At 36.2% G+C, this 21,654-nt stretch overlaps 1 protein-coding gene across 1 annotated transcript in view; it reads left to right on the forward strand.

The window, feature by feature from the left end:
- The first annotated feature begins 3,655 nt into the window (after positions 1–3,655).
- URI1 (URI1 prefoldin like chaperone) overlaps positions 3,656–21,654 on the forward strand; it is a 63,654-nt gene continuing 45,655 nt past the window's right edge. Inside the window, exon 1 of the mRNA XM_031458543.2 lies at positions 3,656–4,096. Within this exon, the coding sequence (XP_031314403.1) occupies positions 3,992–4,096 (105 nt within the window). The 5' untranslated portion in view covers positions 3,656–3,991. The remainder of the gene's footprint in view (positions 4,097–21,654) is intronic.

Here is a 21,654-nt window from a genome sequence, read left to right on the forward strand (position 1 = left end):
GACTAATATTTCTGATGCCTGGGCTCCCTCAGGGATGGTTTCTAATCTTTTTTCTATGACTTGACTACACTTCCCCCCCTTTTTTTTCTTTTGGTGTGCTTTATAATATTTTGTTTAGAACTGGACATTTTGAGTATTATAATAATTATAATTATAATATGGTAACTCTGGAAATCAGGTTCTCCTCTTCCTCAGAGACTGATGGTTTTTGCGTGTAGAACGTTGCAGCCATCTTTTGGTTTAGTGACTTTTCCAAACTATTTTTTCAAAGTGTATTCCTTGATATGTATGGTCATTGAAGTTTCTGTTCCGTTATTTCTGTAGCCAACGACTTGACAAATTTTCCTTAAAAAAAAAAAGCATTCTGCCCCTTTAAATCTCCTGATCGATGTTGTCAGAGGAAACTGCTGCAACTTGAGAATGTTGAAACCAAGAAGAGAGTCTGTGCTGGTCTCTACCAGTCTCTCGGGGAACTGGTAGACTGACCAAAATGCACAGTCTCAAGTTTTGGGGGGATGAGGATCTTATTGCTTGCCCTGGCATCAGCCAGCCCCTCCAGGAATGCTGGCTGCTTCCCCCACAGCAGCATGGCGGGGTGGGGGCTGGAGAATGGGGCATGGCAGCTGGTTCTGTCCTTCCCCCTATTCTTTTACCAGTAACAGCAGCCACTTCCTTCATCGAGCACCCTCTAGTTGTTGTAAGTGTCTGATCAGGCTCCAGAGTTTCAAGACAGTTGATTCTGAAGTGTTTTCTGTCCCCAGCTGGTGGTGGTTTTGGTGAAGGGACTGACCCCTAGGTCCTCGTATGCCACCATTTTGCCTGATGTCCTTCTGTCCCCCTCCTTTTTCTGTCACTGGCATCTGAGAGATGGTAGCAAATTGCACCAAGTTCCATGTTTGGTGCTATGAATTTTTCAGTTTTGAGGAAGATTTCATCCCTGTCCTTGGAGGGGAGGCTGACACATGTACAGAAAAAACATTGTACAAGGATTGACTTGGTCAGTGTCACCCCTAAGGACACGCAGATGAAGTGCTATAGGAGGTTCATGGAGGGGATGATCTTTTGACTCTGGGGTTAAGGATGAGCCTCCCATAGAATTGTAAGCATCTTATCTAAGGCCTTAGGCCCTCCATTGCCTCCCAGATCCATGGAAAAGGCTGGCGCCTGCCTTGCTCACCTCTTGTCCCCCATGCTCAGCGGTGGGCCTGGTACATGGAAGGGGGTCCACAAATATTTGCTGAAATTTAACTTTGCTTTTGAAGGTGTTTGAGGGTAGCTGATATTCACCGGGGTAAGTGATTATAATGTGAAGGATTTTAGATGGATGGAGGAAGATCTGTCGACTTTTACACTGCAATTGCCTTTATTGTTCAGACAGCCTTGAAGCAGGTATTGTTCTAAGCCCTGCTGTACAAGTCAGTGAAGCTTAGAAACTTAACTTCAGAAAGACTGAAATTAAGTTTCTTGCCTAAGGCTTCTCAGTAGGCAAGTGACAGAACTGAAACTATAACTTGGGTCTCTTTGGGTTTAAAATCTAAGTCCTTTTGCTGCCACTTCTGACATCCTTACATTGAATAGGAAGCATTCTGACATAGGCTGGTCTGCTTTCTGCCATTCAGACAGGCTCTTCTGCACATTGAGCGAGTCTGTCTTTTGCGCTCGGAATTTCCTGCTGTCAGGAAGCTGACATTCTAGTGTGGAGAGATGATAATTAGCATGGGGACAGATAAAATTGATAATATTAAAGAGCTATTAGCGCTAGGAAGAAAATTTTAATAAGTGAGGTGTTTGTGGATGCTTAAAGGAGAGTGGAGAGGCTGCTATGGACAGGATATCAGGAAAGCCTCTTTATCTGAACCAAGGCCTGAGTGATGCAAAGCTGTCAATTAAGCAAAAACCTGGGAGTACCATTGCAGGCAGAAGGGTCAATCAGTGCAAAGACCCTGAGGCAAGAATTAGTTTAGACTATCTGAAGAAAAGAGAAACCATTGTGGTTGGTATAAACGTCAGGGAACTTGCAAGGAGTGGGGAAAAGTGGGATAATGCAGAATTCTAGAAGGGCATCTGAATTTTATCCTAGAACCAATGGGGAGTTAGAGAAGGCTTTAAAAGGGAGAGTGATATGATCTGGTTACTTTTGAAAAGCTCACAGGCTGCAGTTGAGAATAAATTAGAGGTGTGTAAATCAGATGTCTTTGGCTGCTAGTGAAAAAAGAATCTGATGCAAACTGCCTTAATCAGTCAGGAAATGTACTGGCCTCTTTAACCAGAAATCCAGAAGTAACGCAGACATCAGAGTTGGCTGATTCAGCCCTGAATCAAATTCTGTGATGTAGTCAAGGACTTAAGTTCTGTCTCTTGGCTCTGCTGGTCACAGAGTCAACTTCATTCTGAGTCTAGGATGTGTCTAGGTGGTCTTCCTAGACCTGAAACACACAGAGCCACATGCTTGGTGCTTCATGCCAAAGGGATGGATAGATTTTTTATGGAAGCACTTGAAAAGAATGAGGGAGAACTTTCTCAGAAGCCTCCAAGAAACTTCTATTTGTGGAGTGTCACGTGCCTATCCTGAAGCAACCACTTACAAGGAAAATGCATTATCCTTCCTCTGGAGCTGGGGGTGGGTCAGCTTCCCACAGGCACAGGAGCTACATGGGCTAGAGACGCACATGTGAATGAGGGGAGACAGGGTGAGCAGCTGCCAGTGTCCATTACAGGAGGCAAAAGTGAGAGCAGGAGTGCCAGGGAAGAAGCTGCTGAAGCAGTTGAGGACAGACAGAGATGGTGGTGCGAGAGCAGTCAGAATCTGCCTGTTTCAGAGGTGTTGTTGGATATGCAGTGAGGAAAAGAGAGGAGTTAACATTAACCATTTGCCCAAGTTTTCCTCACTTCTTTCTTTGAAGCGAAAGGAAAAACGGTGTGTCTGGACTGGTGAGCTGGCCAGAAGGAAGGAGAAATAGAGCAAGCTGACCCCCCAGTATGAGAACCGCAGGTACCTCCCAGCCCCGTTCCCATTAGCACAACACCGAAGGAACAGGACCTTCTGTTACGGATTGCAGCTGAGACGGTTGTTAGGGCAAGGCCAGTTCCATTCAGTAAGCATTAATTGGGTACCTACTGTGTACAGAGGCTGTATGAGAAAAAGGTCACAGGAATTTTGAAATAAGAGAAAAAGTATGGGTAAAGTTATCCTTGAAAAGTCTCTTAAATAGCCGATACAGAGCAATGTATTAAACACAATAGCTTTATATAAGGAAAACTTATGTGTGCAGTAATTAATACACATGCAAAATCTAGTTGCATGTTTTAATTCATTAAACAGGCACAGGAATGGGTTGAATTTGCTGAAATTAAACCAGCATATGAAACAGCATTAGTGCATGAATTACGCTCCTACCGCCAGATGGAGCGTTAACGACGAGGGGCATGAGGGTGGACATAAGGCTAAGACAGTGCTCACCTCCGTTAACACTCACTGAGCATTGATTCCCTGCTAGAATGAAAGCTTCCAGAGGGCTACAATAGCGCACAGGCTCAGGTTAAGCCAGCCGCTGCGCCGCTCCGGCACCACGTGACTCACCAGGGGCGGGGCGAGGGGGCGGAGGCTGCGCGCGCTTCCCAGCGTGCCGCGCGGGGCGGGGCGAGGGGCGGGGTCTACGGGGGAGGTGCGGAGGAGGCGCGGCCGGCACGGGACGCCTGGCTCGGCCCAGCCACCGGATCGGCGCCTCTCCCTCTCGAGGACCGGTCTGCTGCTCCGAGCCGGTGGCGGCGGCGGCAGCGGGCGGCATGCGCGTGTGAGATGCGGCCGGGGGCAGCCCGGACGCGAGCAGCGGCCGCCGCGGTAGCAGAGAAGGCGGGCGCGGCCTCCTCAGCGCGGGGCGCGCAGTGCATGAGGGCGAGCACGCGGGCGCTGGGTAGCCGCCAGCCACGCCGCTTCCATAAACACTTGTTTAGGACTCGTTCGCCCCGCTGAGGCCCCGGTGCCCCCGCCATGGAGGCCCCGCCCGATCCCGGGCCCCACGCCTCGGCCTCGGCCTCGGCCGCGGCGCCGCTGCGCGCCCCGGAGGTGGCGCGGCTCCGCGAGGAGCAGGAAAAGGTAACAGGCCGCGTTCCCGGCCCCGCGCTTCCGCCGGCGGTCTCGGGACGCTTGTCCTCGGCGCCCCGTCCCCGCTCCCCGGGGTCGGGGGCTGACCTCCGCCCGCCCGGCCGACCCCCTCCTGCCCTCAGTGGGCCGCATCCCTCTGGCTGGGCCCAGCTCACTCCTGACCCCGAACGGGGGAGGAGCGCAGCCTCTAGGCCCGGAGAGAGTGTTGGGAGAAACTTTTGTCACGTGCTCTTGTTGTCTTTTGTCTGGAGCCCTTTGACCTCCAAGGGGAGGGGAGGGATGGGGAAGAGGGATGCGAGAATCTGTTTAACTTGTGTATCAAAGTGAGTTTTTAAACTTCATGCCTACGACAGTGTGTAGGAATTTTCTTGGTGAAGGACACCCTGTAAATGGAAGTGTTCAACTTATTTTTTTAGCTTGTTACCTAATCGTTACTACAATGTATACTCTTTGTTGCTCTTTATCTGCACTTAAAAGTTTTACTAGGTTTGTAATGATACGCTTCATGTGCAGTTCCAGGTTTGGTTTAGTATTTGTCAAAGTAGAATGCCATTTTATTAAATTTTAATTTCAGTTGTATAATGAGTTTTGATCTACCAATAAAGAAGAAAGGTGGTTTTGTATTTTCTAATGGGATTGTATACGAAGAAGTATAGAAATAGAGTATTATTGTTTAATCTGAAATTTTTTTTCTCTTTAGATTCTGTAGCGTTTCAGTTTCTCACTGTCTTCTGAAAGTTTTAAATTCTTATTTTGAAAGGTAGCGTTTAACTTACCTAAAATGTCCTGTGTCATATTGAGAATATCATGGTTATAAGGGTTAGAAAGTTGTTTCAAAACTATAAACACTGGGAATCCCTCAGTTTTTCTATTGAACATTTCTGTATAAAGTAACTACTTACACAGGTATATAAATATACTCAGTTCAGTTAGATGAGGGGCTTTTCGGAGAACCTAAATAATCCTGGTTTGCTTGGAAACCACCTGTTAGGATGAATTGTGGGAATCTTTCCTACTTTGATCTGGTTCTAAATTATTTTGTGCATTGGATTTTCCTTTCTGAGAGCCATTTTTCCTCTAAAACCATATACAACGGTTGGGTTTAAAACTTGGCTCTTTTCAAGTTGGGAGTTTAAAAATTCAAGTTTGGTGTGTTTAATGGATTTTTTTTTTTTTAAGAGAAGAAAAAGAAGACAGCCCTTCATAAAACCGATTTGTTCATCTTTGGCAAAAGCTATTTACATTTTTTGTTCTTATAGGAAATGTGAAACAGACCCTCAGAAGACGGTTTTGCCTTTCTTATGTAGAGGAATTAATTCTCTCCATAGTATAATGTTTGCGTACCACTGACTTGATATGTTTTCTCCCATTTGATATGTTAAAAACAGAAATCCTTGGTTTTATTCTGGTATTAGTGTGTGTGAAAGACAAACGATACATTTTGGGGTGCTCTGAACAGCTTTCTGGTATGGTATCCAGTTACATTTGAAAACTGCCTTCTCCATTACAGTCCTGTGGAGACCTGAATAACAGTCTTCGGTAGACACTGAGTATGTTACCAAATTACTTTTCTGTGCTATGTTAGTATTTATTTTGGCACATAAAATAAGCATGTGCATGTCTGTTATGGGTATGTAAAGTCATTCCCAGTTCATGATAAAGCGCCTCAGTAAACAGAATAGACTATATTTGAGTGGATCTGCTTCAGTGGACAGCAGAGACCCGTAAGGCGACAAAACATACTGGTTAGATAGCTGTCCTTTAATTATATAGTTCAGTATAGGGAAGCTTTACCTAGTAAATAGTTAAATTTCTTGTGAGGAACTTTTAGGCTTTAAAACCAACCAAGCAGCTTGTAGGAGTACAGTGAACTCCAGTAAAGTAGAAGTGTTGAAACATTATTGGAATGAAAAAGGAAAAAAGTCATAGTAATTTTTTTTTTAATTTTTAATTTTATATTTCATTTTTCCCCGTAACGGAGGCACTGGGAACTGAACCCAGGACCTCATGTGCAGCAAGCTCTACCACTGAGCTATGCCCTCCAACCTCCCTCACAGTAGTTTTATATTAGTGTAGCAGTCAGTATTCCTTTATGTAAGTCTAATTAATCATGCTTTCACACTTGCCTTTCCCTACCATCGTTCTGTGAGAGAACTGAAACCTGAAGAAGATGATTTGAATGACCTTTTTTCAGTTTTCCCTAGGATGGTACCTAGTTAGTAGGCTCTAGGTGCAGAGGATAGAAATGAATTATTTATATACAGTTGATACCTTAGGGTCAGGGAATTATTTTCTCTGGGAACCTTGGTTAAGAAGGGCTAGTGGGTAAGGTGGTTTAAATGTTGCTCGTCAATGTTTTTGCTTTTTAATTCAGCTAAGGAGTATAACACATTTTACCTTGGTGCCTGTGTTTTTTCCTTGTTTATTCTTTGGAGCACTGAATAACTCAGAAAAAAATTAGTAACCTGAGGAAAAAGACAAAGAGGGGCATGAATGATCCAAAACCCCAATAATGACATCTTTAGTAAGTGGACAAGATCAAATATTTGAATATTGTTCTCATTTATGGCATCAATGCTGACATTTCCAAAAAAATTTTTTTAGTTAAAACTTATGTTTGTTTCTTACTGATCTAGCAAAAAGACATGTACAAAAAGATTCCCTGCAGATTTGTTTAAAATAATGAAAAACTAAAAATTCAACACTAGGGGATTGGTTAAATAAATCATGATACGTATGAGGAGCTTTTATTGCAGTCATTAAAAATTGTTGAACAGTATGTACTGTGGTTACAGTTATGTTTATATGTGTATAAATATTCACACACTTTATACAGGAAAACACACCACTGAATAATGTTTTTAAAGCACACAGTTTCATTTCTTATTTTAACCTAAAAGTGAGTGAAATCAAATGGAATTTTTTTCAATAAAGGCTATTGATGAAACCTAAGTTTTCTGAATATCAACCTGATTAGCTATTATACACTGTATTTTTAAAAATTTTTTTAAAAAATTGAAGTATTGTTGATTTACAGTGTGTTAATTTCTGGTGTATAGCATAGTGATTCAGTTATATATTCCTTTTCATATTTTTTTATTGTAGGCTATTACAAGGTACTGAATATAGTTCCCTGTGCTATACAGTAGGAGCTTGCTGTTTATATATTTTATTTATAGTAATTTGTATCTGCAAAGCCTGAACTCCCAATTTATCCCTCCAACTCCCCCCTTTCCCCTCTGGTAACCACAAGTTTGTTTTCTATGTCCGTGTGTCTTTCTGTTTTGTAACTACATTCATTTATGTCATTTTTTAGATTCAATATATAAGTGATACGGTTTTTTTCTTTCTCTTTCTGGCTTACTTCACTTAGTGTAACAATCTCCAGGTCCATCCATGTTGCTACAAATGGCATTACTTTGTTGTTCTTTATGGCTGAGTAGTATTGCATTGTATATATACCACAACTTTGTTATCCAATCATCTGTTGGTGGACATTTAAAAAACTAATTAATTTTAATGAAACCTGGGATGTTATCTTTAATTGCTAAATACTTTCTGGGCCTGGCAAATGGCTCTTGGTTGGTTTGAACACAAGTTATGCAGGTTTATTTCTTACACCAGAGTGGATAGATACAATTTATTCAAATATCCATTCTCCCAGTTGGTTTCCTTTTCTTTGTTTTTTGGAAGTTTTATATACTTCTTAATACTCTATCAAAAGATACAGGGACAGGAGGGAACTTGGATTATCTTTCTTTTCCCCTCTTTTAACTAAATTTGCTTTTACTGATAGCAGTAAAGTATTTGGTGGAAGGATATAATCTGCTTAGGAGACTCTCTGGACTGAACTATACCATAAAAGTTATAATCTATGATTGTAGTGGAGTGTTTTGGGCTTTTGTAGGAGAAATTTCCTCATACTAACATCTTATTAAATCTGGTTCTATCTTAGAATTGCATTATATTGAAATTTTGTTTTCTTGGCTTAAGTGTTGTATCACCTTGATTAAGGTGATATCTATATTTTATGTCTACAGATACTGTTATCTTTTTTTAGCAGAATTATTGAGATTCTGCTATATAGTATTGTGAAAAAAGTGGTATATATTATTGTTTCCTAGGTTTATTTGTAGGGTAACAGTAGTTTTGGAAAATTCATGAGGATGATATTACTTAGTTTATTGTAATTACTGAGTGGCTCATGTGATTTGGAATTTTAAAATAACTTATACTTTCCTGATATAGAACCTGGGGAATTAAATGCATTAAGGGTAAATAGTTCAAATTTTTCATAAAGCAGAACAGCTAATTTAACTTTGGTTTGTATATTTCTTATGATAAATTGCACATAGTTTAAGAAACTGTCAGCCATGTACTCTGTACAACAGCTGTTTTTCTTCTCTTTAAGCCCAGAAGCCAAGCGTAAAATTTTTCACAGATACTTATTGAGTACCTAGTGCATGTCAGGCTTGTATCTACTATATGCCATCCTCTGCTGAGGATGCAGTGGTGAATAAAATAAAGTTTTTACTTTGACCAGGATCACATTCTAGTGGTAAAGACATGGAATAGGCACATTTAAAATGTCAGGTGGTTTGTGATAGGTAAGGAGCTGTTCCAGATCATTGTAAGGATTTTGGTTTTAATTTTTGTGAAATGAGAATCCATTGGAATGTGTTTAGAGAGTCCTCCTACTGATCTTAAATGATAAGAATCCATTTGTCATTCATGAGGAGAGGGATGAGGGGATTGTGGGATTGCATTATATCTAGTAAATTCTTTGAGTGCCAGGCATTATGGATAAGACATTTACAAAACTGATACTAAGAGTCTTCATTACCTCTTAATTTTTCAGGTGAACCTTTTGGGTTGTTTGTAGTTTTTCCCTGAACTTTATCATGGAATATTTGTATCTTCAATTCTACTTACAATGCTTATTTTCCAAAGTGGTTATACCAATTTATGTTCCTGTCAGTAGTGGGTGAAGGTTCCAGCTACTTCATGTCCTCATCACCACTTGGTACTGTCTGTCCTTTTCGTATTTGCTAGCCATTCTAATAATGACTAATGAATGAGGTTAAGAACCTTTTCAAATACTTACTGGCTATTTGTAGGATTTTTGTTTTGTTTTTTTGGTAAAATACCTACTCATCTCTTATTCCTTTTCTGTCGAGATGCTTGCCATATACTAATTGACTCATTGTAATTCTTTATGTACTTTTAATGAGTGCTCTTCCAGGAATGTTTTGTAAATTTCTTCCCTAGTCTGTGGCTTGATCTGACACTCTGTAATGGTGTCCCTTAATGAATAGAAATTAATTTTAACAGTCGTTTCTTATGGTTAATGTTATTTGGTCTTGTTCTTAAAAAGTGTTCCTTACCCTAATATTCTGAGATATCCTCTTATGTTATCTTCCAGAAGCTTTATTGTTTTGCTTTTCATGTTTAGATCTACAATCTACCTGGAATTGATTTTATGTATTATGGAGGATTGAGGTTAGGTTTCATTTTTACCGTATTGATAACTAATTGCTCTGTCACCATTTATTAGAAAGATTGTTCTCTTTCCACTGCATTGTCATCTTTGTCATAAATCAGATGACTGCATGTGTGGATCTGTTTCTCAATTCTGTTCCATTAGCCTATTTGTTTATTCTTGCACCAAACTAATACTGTCCAATTTTTATAGCTTTACAAGTCATCTTGATACCTGGTAGTGTACGTTTTATTGTGATTCCTCAAGATTGCCTTATTTTATCCTTTCAGTCCTTATGTTATTTCTTTTTCTTGTCTTTTGCACTGGCTAGGATTTCTAGTACAAGGTTGAATAGAAATGGTGATAGTGGGTGTTAGGGGTAAACAAGAAAATTCACCACATATGATATTTTCTGTGGATTTTTTTTTGTATTTTTTATCAGATTAGGGAATTTTCCTTATATTCCTGGTTAGCTAAGAGGTTTTCTGAATGGGTGTGGAATTTTAGAAAATGCTTTTTTCTGAATTGAGTTATAGGTAATTTATTGAAGAGAGTGTGTTTGATCTTTTTAATGTTGAAGTTCTTTTCTTTTTTCATTTTTAAGAAAGGAAGAGTTGTAAGAATAAGTTTGCTTATAGCCAAAGATACATTTTGTAAGTAAATGAGTTTTCAGAACTCATGACTTGTGAATTATATTTTATTTTAGAACAATTTGTTTTTGTTGTCATTAGCACTTATTATCATGCCAGTCATGTGCCATGAGATGAAAGAACTTTGATTTTAGTCTTTTGGAAGTTATTAATAAACATTGTGATACAGTATTTCAAGGGGAAAAAACCCGGTTTTCATTGTGTTAGGCCTCTCCAGATTGGAGTACGAGAATAATTCCAAAACGCAAGTGGGGAAAGGGCGAAGGAGGTGCCCAGAGTCTATGTTGTGACCATACCTGTTTGATTTTGTTCTGATGTTTTCAGTTTGGGTTTAAAAATCTTATAGTCTGTATCATGCTTGTCTTCATCTCCAGATTAGTGAGTTTTAATCTTTTTAGTCTGTCCAAAGGCAGTTTTCTTTTTAAAGCAACAGCTGTTTATTTTGAAAATACGTAAAACAACAAAAAAGTTTGAAGAATAGTTTGTCATCAATAGTATTTTGTCTCATTTGCTTTTTCTTTCTCCTATTTTTTTTCTTACAGAACCATTTGAAAGTAAACTGCAGACATCCTCACATCCCTGGTACTGTTAACACATATCATTTTAGGAGAAGGTCATTCTCCTACATAATCATAATATCTTTTTTCTAACCCAGCAAATGAACATTGACACACAATAATATTATTTAGCATATTCATATTTCCTAAGTTTTTCTAAAAATGTCCTTTATAATATTTTTTAATCCAGAATCCAATGAAAGACTGCATTTGGCAGTCTCTTTAATTTCCTTTCATCTGAAACAATCCCCCTGCCTTCTTTTGTCTTTATGAAATTGGTGTTTTTGAAGAATTTGCAACAGTTTACTTATAGAATGCCCCACAATTTGGAGATGTCTGATGTATGTAATCATGAAGAAACAAACATTTTTGGCAAGAATACTACATAGTTGATGATGACTTCTTATTGCATCAAAGCAGGAGACATATAATGTTACTTAATTCTTTTACTGGTGTTGCTAATTACCTGTTTAAGGTAGTACCTACCAGATCTCTCCACCTTAGGTACCTATTCCCCAGTGTAAGAAGTAAGTACTTGAAAAGGTAATAATACTTGAAGACATTATAAATATACTGTTCTCCAACAACTGTTTACCATGGATGATCCTTGCCTGAATCAGTTATTGTTTTGGTGTTTGCAAATTAGTGTTTTTCTAACCATCTCTCTATATATAGCTGTTATTTTTTGGTAAAGAAGAGCCTCTTCCCCCCTTTTAGTATCACTGTAAACCCTGGTTTTGTTTTTTTTTAATTCAGTGTGTTATAATTTGTCATTATTCCTTTTGATGCTCAAATTGTCCTAAATTTGGCCAGTGGGAGCCCTTTCAAGCTGGTTCCTGCATCCTTTTGGCATATCTTATCATTCTTTGATCATTACCTTGTTTTCTGGCACAAGGTGTCCCAGGCTTCCCTTGTAGTTTTCTTACCTTTGTTCTGAAATTGACTTATTTCTTCAAAGAGCTCTGGTTTCTTTTAATGAGAAATGTTTAGAAACCAAGATCTGGACCCAAGTTGTGCTCATTGTTACTGAGACACTGTTGCATCAAGGTCCTTTTGATGGACAGTTCTAAGGAAGTATATTAACCTTCAGTATACCAGGAAAAATAGTCATCACCATTTACCATCTGCATCCAAGAAATCTTTACTTTCCTATTTTTCAAAGTAATTTTTACAAGCAATGTAAAGAAATAAGAATAAGGCATAGTGAAAGCCAATTTTATTGGCTATTTCAATAAGAATTTGAAAATAGTAAGTAAATTTCATTGCACAAAGATCACAAGAGATTTAAGAATATTGCCACACATCTTTTTAGAAAAATGGATTGTCCAGGTTCTTGTTGCAGGCTATCACATGATAAAGTTCTTTTTGGTGAATAGCTAAGTGGGTGGGAATACTCTATTTTCTTTTTGTTCTCAGAAGTATATTGTTCATTCTTTGATTCTTTTTTTTCTCCTCCAAGTCAGTCAAACTTTATTCAGCATAATTCAAAACAAACAAACAAACAAAAAAACCACTTCGCAGAAGCTTGAAAAAAAATTGTACTGCATTCAAATACATGTAGTTAGTTCTCTTCTTAGTTGGCATGATGTTTTTTAGGACCTTTGCTGTCAGGATTTTTTTCCCCCTAGTCTCCGTAAGAAGCTTAAAAACTTTTAGGAGTGGAAAAAGAAATGGAATTCAAAGCTCTTTTATTACAGCAATCTTATTTATTGTGATAAAATATATATAACATAAAAATTGCCATTTTAACCAGCTTTAAGAGTATACAGTTCAGTGGCATTAATTATATTCAGTGTGATGCAGCCATTACCACTGTTTCCAAAACTTTTTCATCACCTCCAACAGGAAGTCTGTAACCAGCCATTAAGCAATAACTTTCTCATTCTCCCTTCCCTTGAGCCCCGCTAATCTCTAATCTACCCTCTTTCTATATGAATTTACCAATTCTAGATATTTCATAGAAGTGGAATCATACAGTATTTGTCCTTTTGTGAGTAGCCTGATGTTTTCAAGGTTCATCATCTGTGTTCTGGCATGTATTACAACTGTATTCCTTTTTATTAATAATATTCTGCTGTATGCATGCACTGCATTTTGTTTATCACTTCATCTGTTGATGAACTCATGGGTTGTTTCCACCTTTTTGCTCTTGTGAATAACGCTGCTATGAACATTGGTGTGTGAGTATCTGTTATAGTTCCTATTTACAGTTCTTTGGGATATATACCTAGGAGTGGAGTTGCTGAGTCATATGGTCATTCTATGTTTAACTTTCTGAGGAACTGCCAAACTGTTTTCCACAATGTTGCACAGTTTTACATTCTCACCAGCAATGTGTAAGATTTCCAGTTTCTCCACATCCTTGCCAACACGTTCCTTTTTTTTTTTTTTTAATTTGAGATGTCCTAGTAGGTGTTAAGATCATTGACCTATTGTGGTTTTGATTTATATTTCTGTAATGGCTAAAGATGTTGAGCATCTTTTCATGTGTTTATTGGCCATTTGTATATCTTTGGAGTAATGTCTCTTCAGATCCTTTGCCCATTTTTAAATTAGATTGTCTTTTGTTGGTAGTTGTAGTTGTCATTTATACATTCTAGGTATTAAATCCTTATTACATGTATGTTTTTTGTATATTCTAGTTGTTAAACCCTTATCAGATGTATGATTTACAAATATTTCCTCCCGTTTTATAGGTTATCTTTTCACTTTCATGATAATGTCCTTTGATGGATAAAAGTTTTTAATTTTGATTAAGTTCAGTTTATCTTTTTTCTGTTGTTATTGTTGCTCCTGCTTTTGGTATCACATCTAAGAACCCATTGCCAAGTACAAGGTCATGAAGATTTACAACTATATTTTCTTCTGAGAGTTTTATGGTTTTTGCTCTTATATTTAGGTCATTTATCCACCTTGAGTTGACTTTGTATATTGCTCATTGTTGAGTTTGAGAAGATTCATCTAGGATATTGTCATTTGAAGACTCATAATCTAAGATTTAGTTTACATTAATATTGTCATTATCATTATTTGTATCTAGTTGTGCTGTCCAATATGGTGGCCAGTAAACTACATGTAACTTAAATTTAAAATTCAAATTAATTCAAATTAATTAAAATTTTAAAAATTAAATTTCTCACTCATAATGGCCACATTTCTAGTACTCAATAGCTACACATGGCTGTTGGCTGTTGCATTGGACAGTGTTGATTAAGATTTCCATCATCAAAGAAAATTCTGTTGGACAGTTCTGGTGAAGGGAGCTGCTATCATTTTTTAATTCACATTCTAATTTGTTTAATAATTGTGAAGTGTCTTCCTCTGGTCACTCTTCTCCTTACCATTTTGGTAAGAGAAAGAAAATTTCTGAATTGTCAACTGTGTTTGAAAGCTAAAAACAGACTGCAAAGATGGTATCTTCATCTTTTATACTTTTTTGGAAAATGATGCCATACTTTAAGCAGTGCAGTAAGAAAACTGAAGAATGATTTTGTTTTTACTATTGATTGCATCATCCTTCTAGGTGATTTCCCTGATTTCTCCGTTACTTTTTATATAGCTCTTTTTCTTTAAGCATAGTTAGGAAAAATTGATGAGTAATCATTAATTAATTACTGGGTGATGAAATGACAAGATATAGGAAAAATATAATCACTAGGACCTTATCATGCTCCTTAGGCTTATAAAAAGGCTCACTGTACTCATATAATAATTGAAAGATAGGAAGAGTTTTATCCTTTTTTTTAAGTGAATTTTCTCCTTATTCTTCATAAGGTCTCCAACAGTAGAAGTCATGAAATGTCAGTCCTTGCAAATAGTTACAACTGCTCAAAAAAGAAACGAAAAAACTAAAATTGGGGTCGGTGGATCCTGATACTTTCCATTCACATCCATTGCCACAGAATTCTTAACTTTCCCCCCATTTAATTTGAACCTCCCTTTTTTCCATAGTGAAACCTTGTTCTCAGGAACACCTATATTTATTCATTTGCTGTACTCCACAATATACACAAAATAGTTTCAGAATTACTACATTAATACCACTGCCAACAGCAAACCTATGAAGTAAAGTTCATAATTTCTTTGCAATTCCTTTTGTTCTTGCAGAATTAACCCCCTTGAGGCATATGTTAGGTACTGATCTCAGAAGTTACTTGAATTATTATTTTTTCAGTTATATCTTGGTGTTGATATACGATTTCTGTATGTGCTGAATTTTAATGTTTGCTTTTTTATCAGTTTGACTTTACTATATGAGTATATAAAATATTTGCATAGTTTAAAATCACAACTATATCAAAAGGTATAGTGAGGTAATTCATTCCCATCCCTGCTCCTACCTGCCCCTATGGATAACCATTTTCATTAACTTCTAGTGTATCCTCCCTGTATTTCTTGAAAAATAAATACTAGAATATGCTCTCTTATCTCCTCTCCACCTTCTTACACAAAAGGTGTAGTGTATTATATTTTGCCCCTTGTTTTTCTCATTACATGATATACCTGGGAATCTTTGGTTCATAGAGATCTTCCTCATATTTTATGGTTGCATAATACTCAGGTATATTATCAGGTATTCAGCTGGTATCTTATTGATGTGCATTTTGGTAGTTTTCAGTCTCTTAATAGTACTAATAATGCTTCAGTGACTCACTGTGCATATGTTCTCATTTGTGAAGTGACTTCAGATAAAATCCTCAAGGTGGTTTAGTGGGTCACAGGACAAATTGGTTTACCTTTATAAGCTATATCTATATATCTATATCTTTATCCATCTATATCTCTGTATAGATATGTATATATGATTACCTTTTCAAAGAAATGGTATTCCTTTCAATTTAGTTTATAATATTAAATAAAAAGAGGTTAGAGGCTAGATGTTCAAAAGCTAGAGAACAGTGTTTTGAGTTCCTTGAATTGGCTGTTTCTTATGCTATCCACTGCCATTTTCAAGTTGTAATTTTTTACCTAGAGGCTGGTCTTGGTGGTTCCACCCTTGTTTCCCTTCTGCCTTTTCCCCAGAGCTGCCTCTCCTTTATTTATTTATTTATTTTAACAATGTGAATCAAATTATGCCATTTTTGTCACATTCTCTCCTGCTTGTAATTCTTTGGTGGCTTCCCATTGCACTTAGAATGAAATCAAGAGTCATTAAAATGTGGTTTGAGACCCTTGTATTGTCAGACTCATCTCTTTCTAGGTTCTACTCCCTACTTATTTACTATACCTTAAGATAGTGACATGTTTTGTGGGGCAGAGTACTCTAAATGTGTTTCTGTTAAAGATTTTTTTTTATTAAAAAAAAGAAATCCTAATGCAGTATAGCAAAAAGTACTCCATTTAATCTATGGATTTGGCCATTGTTCCTCATCCTTTGATTTCCTAATTTTATGAGTGGAGTAATACTAACGTTACTGAAAAATGAGTGCTTTTTCCCTAGGAACAAAGAGACAGAATTGAGTTATGTGTTGGGCACTGTCCTAGATACTGTGATACATAAGGCTTTCTTTTCTGTCCTCAAAGGACTTATGTTTGTAGGGAAACATGTTAACAGAAAACTTAATGCAGTGTGGTAATTGTGCTGTTTCTAATTCTTTGCTTTTCATTTGCTTCTCAACCTACTGTAAACTAGTTTCTTCCTCTGTCTTTTCATTGAAATGACCTAAAGTTTTTATTATATTTCACTTGCCAAACTCAGTGGACCCTGTTGCCTATTGGGCAGCTTCACTTGTATGGCCCACAAGCAGCTCAGTTTCATTTACTATAATTAATTCATCATCTTTGTCCCTAATGTACATGCTGTACATACTCATCCTGATTCTGGGCAACATTATTCAAACCAGAATCTTTTCAACCTGCTCTGATCCATCTCTCTCACACCACTAATTTACTAAATCTCATCAGTTCTTCCTATATGATCTATACCTTCTATCTTTTTTGTTTGTTTTTGATTTAGGGGGGAGGTAATTAGGCTTATTTATTTAATTTTTTTTTAAATGGAGGTCCTGAGAATTGAACCTGGAACCTAGTACATGAAAAAATAAGCATACACTCTACCACTTGAGCTATACCTTCTGTCTTAAGAGACCACTTGTTTGTTGTAATTAGGCTCTTGAAAAATAATGTCAGATTTTTCAGTTAAATGTTAATGTTTTTTGATATTGTCAGTCTTTTTAATTTTTAGCATTCTGATGTTACCTCATTGTGTTTCTATTTTGCAGTTCTAATCTGTGGATGTGTTATATTTCTATTTAGGTCTTTAAATTTTTTTATCCATCATTTATTTGGGGTTTAAGTCTATTCGTTTTGCCACATGTTTTCCACTTGTCACATTTGTTTTTATTCCTTTATTTCTCTCTCTTTTGTGTTAGTAAAACATTCTATATTCTGTTTTAAACTCTATTAGCTTTATAGTTATATGGTTTTTAAACATTCTATTGTAATTTTTATCTAGTTCTAAGCTGGGAGTTTTTTTTTTCCCCACCAACACTTTAAAGAAGCATTCCATGTGGTCACTTTGGCAGCACACATATATTAAAGGTGCCATTCCAGTATCTTTTGACTTCGTTCATTTCTGTTATCTTCCATCAGTCTTGTTGTTTTCTTCCCTAAAGAATTTATATTTATTTTCTCCTCTATCTGCTTTTGGACTTTTCTCTTCATCTTTGGTTTTTAGGCATTTGATTATGATGTGTCTAGATTTGGTTTTCCTTACATTTAGCCTAGTTTGAATATGTAGTTTATTAAATCTGTAATTTGATGACTTTTGTCAGTTTAGAAAATTCTTATCCACTCTTCAGATACTGGTTTTGTGTCATTGTCTCCTCCACTTTTGGTACTCTGAATACACATACGTTAGACATTTTCACTGTCTCATATGTATATTCTCCTTTCTGTATTTTCTTGCTTCTTTTTGTTCTGTATGCCATTTTGGATACCTTCTTCTGACCTATATTCCTGTTCACTGATCCTGTTCTTATGTATCTAATCTATTGGCAAACTCTTTTACTAAATGCTTAATCTCAATTATAGTATTTATTTCTAGAATTTATGTTAACAGCGTTTCTTTAATGAATTCTAGGCCTGTGTTGACATCTCCAGCCTTCCCTGTTTTCATAAATATATTAATCATAAAAGCATATGTCTTATAACTGAAATATGTAAATTAAATGAGGCTGATTCTGTTTATTCTTTCTCTTAATTTCTCATCAGATGCTTATGTTTTCTTAGACTGCCTTGTAATTTTTGATTGCATGTCAGACATTGTAGTGAAAATTATGGAGACTCTTGATGATGTTACCTTTCTTCAAAGAGGGATAAGTTTTCTTTAAGCAGTCAGAGTACTAGTGGATCAACACAACTCAGGTGAGTGTTGGTTTTGGATTTTGTTAGAGCTGGTCTGTTTCAATTTTGCATTCATTCCTAGCATGTAACACTTATTCCTAAGGCATAGCTTTAATTCCACATGGAGTATATCTTTTTCATAAATTACGTGATCATGTATGTATAGTTCTGTTATTCTTCTGTTCTGTTTCATTGGATTATGTGCCTGTACTTGTACCAGTACCACACTTTCTTACTAGGTCTTGATACAGTAAAATTCCTTAGCTTTGTTGTTCAAAATTGCTTTGACCTTTTGCTTTTTCACGAATATTTTAGAATCAGCTCTTCAGTACTCACAAAATAGGCTGCTAGGGTTTTACTTGAATTGCATTGAATCTGAAGATCAGTTTGGGGAGAACTGACCTGTTTACAATCTTAAGTTTTCCAGTCCATGGACGTAGTACATCTTTTCATTTATTTAGTTCTTTTGTAACTTCTTTCAGTATTTTAAGTATATCAGTTTTGCATGTCTTTAAGAGGTATCCCTAGATAACTTTTTTAAATTGCATTTTGCAATTTGCTGTTCATCTTTTGCTGGTATATAGACATATACTTGAGTTTTGTATACTGACTGTTAAATTTACTTGATTTCTGTAATTACTTGTCTGTATATTCTGATAGTATGTATATAGATACATACAGTCATGTTGTCTGCATAATAAGTTTTATTCTTTACAGTTTGTTAGGCTTTTATTATTTTGTTGCCTTATTGAATGATTTAGGATCTTTAATATAGTGTTGAATAAAAGTAGTGGTAGTAGATTTCCTTATCCTGTTCTGCATATGAGGGGAACAACTTTAAATATTTTACCATTAAAAATAATGTTTGTTGTAGGCTTTTGGTGGATAACTCCCTAAGGAAATGTTCTCCTGTTCCTAGTCTCCTAGTTTTATCATGAATGAGTGTTGAATTTGATCAAATGCTTTTTCTATGTTTATTAAGATGTTAATGTAGTGAATTACTTTGATTTTTAAAAATACTGAAACACTATTGCTTTCCTGGAGATAGCTCCCTAGTTTATGATGTGTTTATCTTTAATATAGTGCCAGATTAAATTTCATATTTTCTTTCCTTGTAATGTCCAGGGTTAGGTTTTGGTTTCAGTGTCATGCTGACCTCATAAAACAACTATCATTTTTTGTGTATTTTATAAAAAGACTTTGTATACTATTGGTATTGATTTTCACTAAAGTATTTGGAGTAATTTGTTGGTGAAGCTGTCTAGGCCTTATATTTTCCTTGTGTGGTAATTTTTAAGTATGAAAATATCTGTTGGTTTGGTAGTGATGTCCTCTTTTTAATTTCTGTTATTTGTAATTTGTATGTGTCTTTTTTCTTCTTGATTTGTCTTCCTAGGGGTTTACCAGCCTTAATCAATCTTTTTAAAGAACTAATTTTTGACTTCATTGATTTTTCTTTTATAAGTTGTCTTTATTTTTCATTGATTTCTGCTTTTATGCTGTTCCTCCTTTTAAAAATTTCCCATGGGCTGTAATTTTTTTTTTCTAGCTTCTTGAGATAAAAGCTACTAGAGATGAAAAAATCATTTATTGTTACTGTTCTTTCTTTACAATGTATATATTTTGGGTTTTAAATTATTCTCAATCATTACTTTAGATATTGCATGAGTTTTGTGTGTTTTTTCATTAGTTAAAATATTTCCTAATTTTTATTGTGATTTGTTCCTTGACCCACAAGTCACTTACAAACATGTTTCTTATTTTCCACACACTGAATATTTTTTACTTTTCTGTCGTTGTTATCATATTTCTTTTCTGACCAGAGAACACATTTTGCAACACTGAAATTTAAGGCTAGCCTCAGGCCTAGTATATTATCTACTTTGGTTAATTTTCCATAAGTTACTTGGAAAGAGTATGAATTCTGCAGTTTTTGAGTTCTGTGTATGTTTGTTAGCTCAACTTGATTGAATGTTTCTCAATTATTTTGTATCCTTGTTAAGTTTTTTTGTTTGCGAGTTCTGTCAGTTACGAAGAGATGTGGGTTTAGAATCTCTGCTATGGTTGCAGACTTATCTTTTCCTCTATTTTTTCAGCCTTTGCTTTATACATTTTGGAGTTACATTATTTGGTGCATACACATTTAGGACTGTAATAACTTCCTGGTCAATGGACATTTTTATCATTCTGAAATATTTTTGTCTCTAGTGATGCTTCTTGCCTTCGGATCTCCTTTGTTGAATATTAGAATGGCCACATCAGCATATTTTGCTTTTTTTTTTTTTCATGAACTTCAGTCTGTGTGCAAAGCGTGTTTCTTGTAAACAACATGTAGTTGTGGTTTTAAAAACTCAGCCTGGACATCTTTTTATTTCATTTAGGATATTTAGTCAATTTCTGTATAATAGAGCTACTGATATATTTAGTTTCATTTTATTGTCTTTCTACTTGATTTTTTATTATTTTTAAAACTGTAGAATATGCATAACAATTTGTCATTTAAATCATTTTAAGTGTACTACATTCACATTGTGGCGCAACCATCACCATCATCCAGCTCCAGAACTTTTTTATGTTGCAAAACTAACACTGTCCTTTAAACAATAACTCCTCATTATCCGTTCTCTCATTCCCTGGTAGCTACCATTTTACTTTCTGTTTCTATGAATTTGATTACTCTGGGTATGTTGTATAAAGTGGAATAATACAATATTTGTCCATTTGTACTGACTTGTTTCACTTAGCATAATGTCTTCAAGGCTGATCCATTTTATATCATGTATTAGAGTTTCTTTTTTCAAAGGCTGTATGATATACCACATTTTGTTACTCATTCATCCATCAGTGGACATGGGTTTCTTTCAGTTTTTGACTGTTGTGAATAATTCTGCTATGAACATGAGAATGCAAATGTCTGAGTCCTTGCTTTCGATTCTTTTGGGTCTATACCAGCAGTGGAATTGCTGGATTATGAGATAGTTCTGTGTTTCATTTTTGAGGAACTACCATACTATTTTCCACAGTCACTGTACTATTTTACATTCCCACCAACAGTGCATAAAAGTTCCAATTTTTCCACATCCTTGCCAACACTTGTTATTTTCTTTTTTTAACAGACATCCTAATGGGTGTGAAGTGGTGTCTCATTGTGGGTCAGTTTTACCCAGTTTTATGTTCTCTTTTCTCTCCGCCTTTTTGGGTGCCTTCCTTTGATTTAACCAGACAACCATATTGTATTTTCTCCCTTCTGTTAACTTGTTCATGATACATTCTTTTTACCATAGTACCTTAATACTCTGTTTTACATATGTGTTACCACTAAATATACTATAAATTTACACTGTGCTTTTTTCCTATCCTTTTTTCACTAGGGAAACTTTTCCTAGAGATTGCAGCATGCATTCATTTATCCATTTCCCCTCTTGCATAATTACTTCCATGCATTTTAATTTATGTGTTTTAAACACAATACAATTTAATTGTTCTGTGCAGTCAATACTGATTTGCCTTTACTCTTTT

The sequence above is a fragment of the Camelus dromedarius genome, chromosome 9 (assembly GCF_036321535.1).
Source record: "Camelus dromedarius isolate mCamDro1 chromosome 9, mCamDro1.pat, whole genome shotgun sequence".
Classification (NCBI taxonomy): domain Eukaryota; kingdom Metazoa; phylum Chordata; class Mammalia; order Artiodactyla; family Camelidae; genus Camelus; species Camelus dromedarius.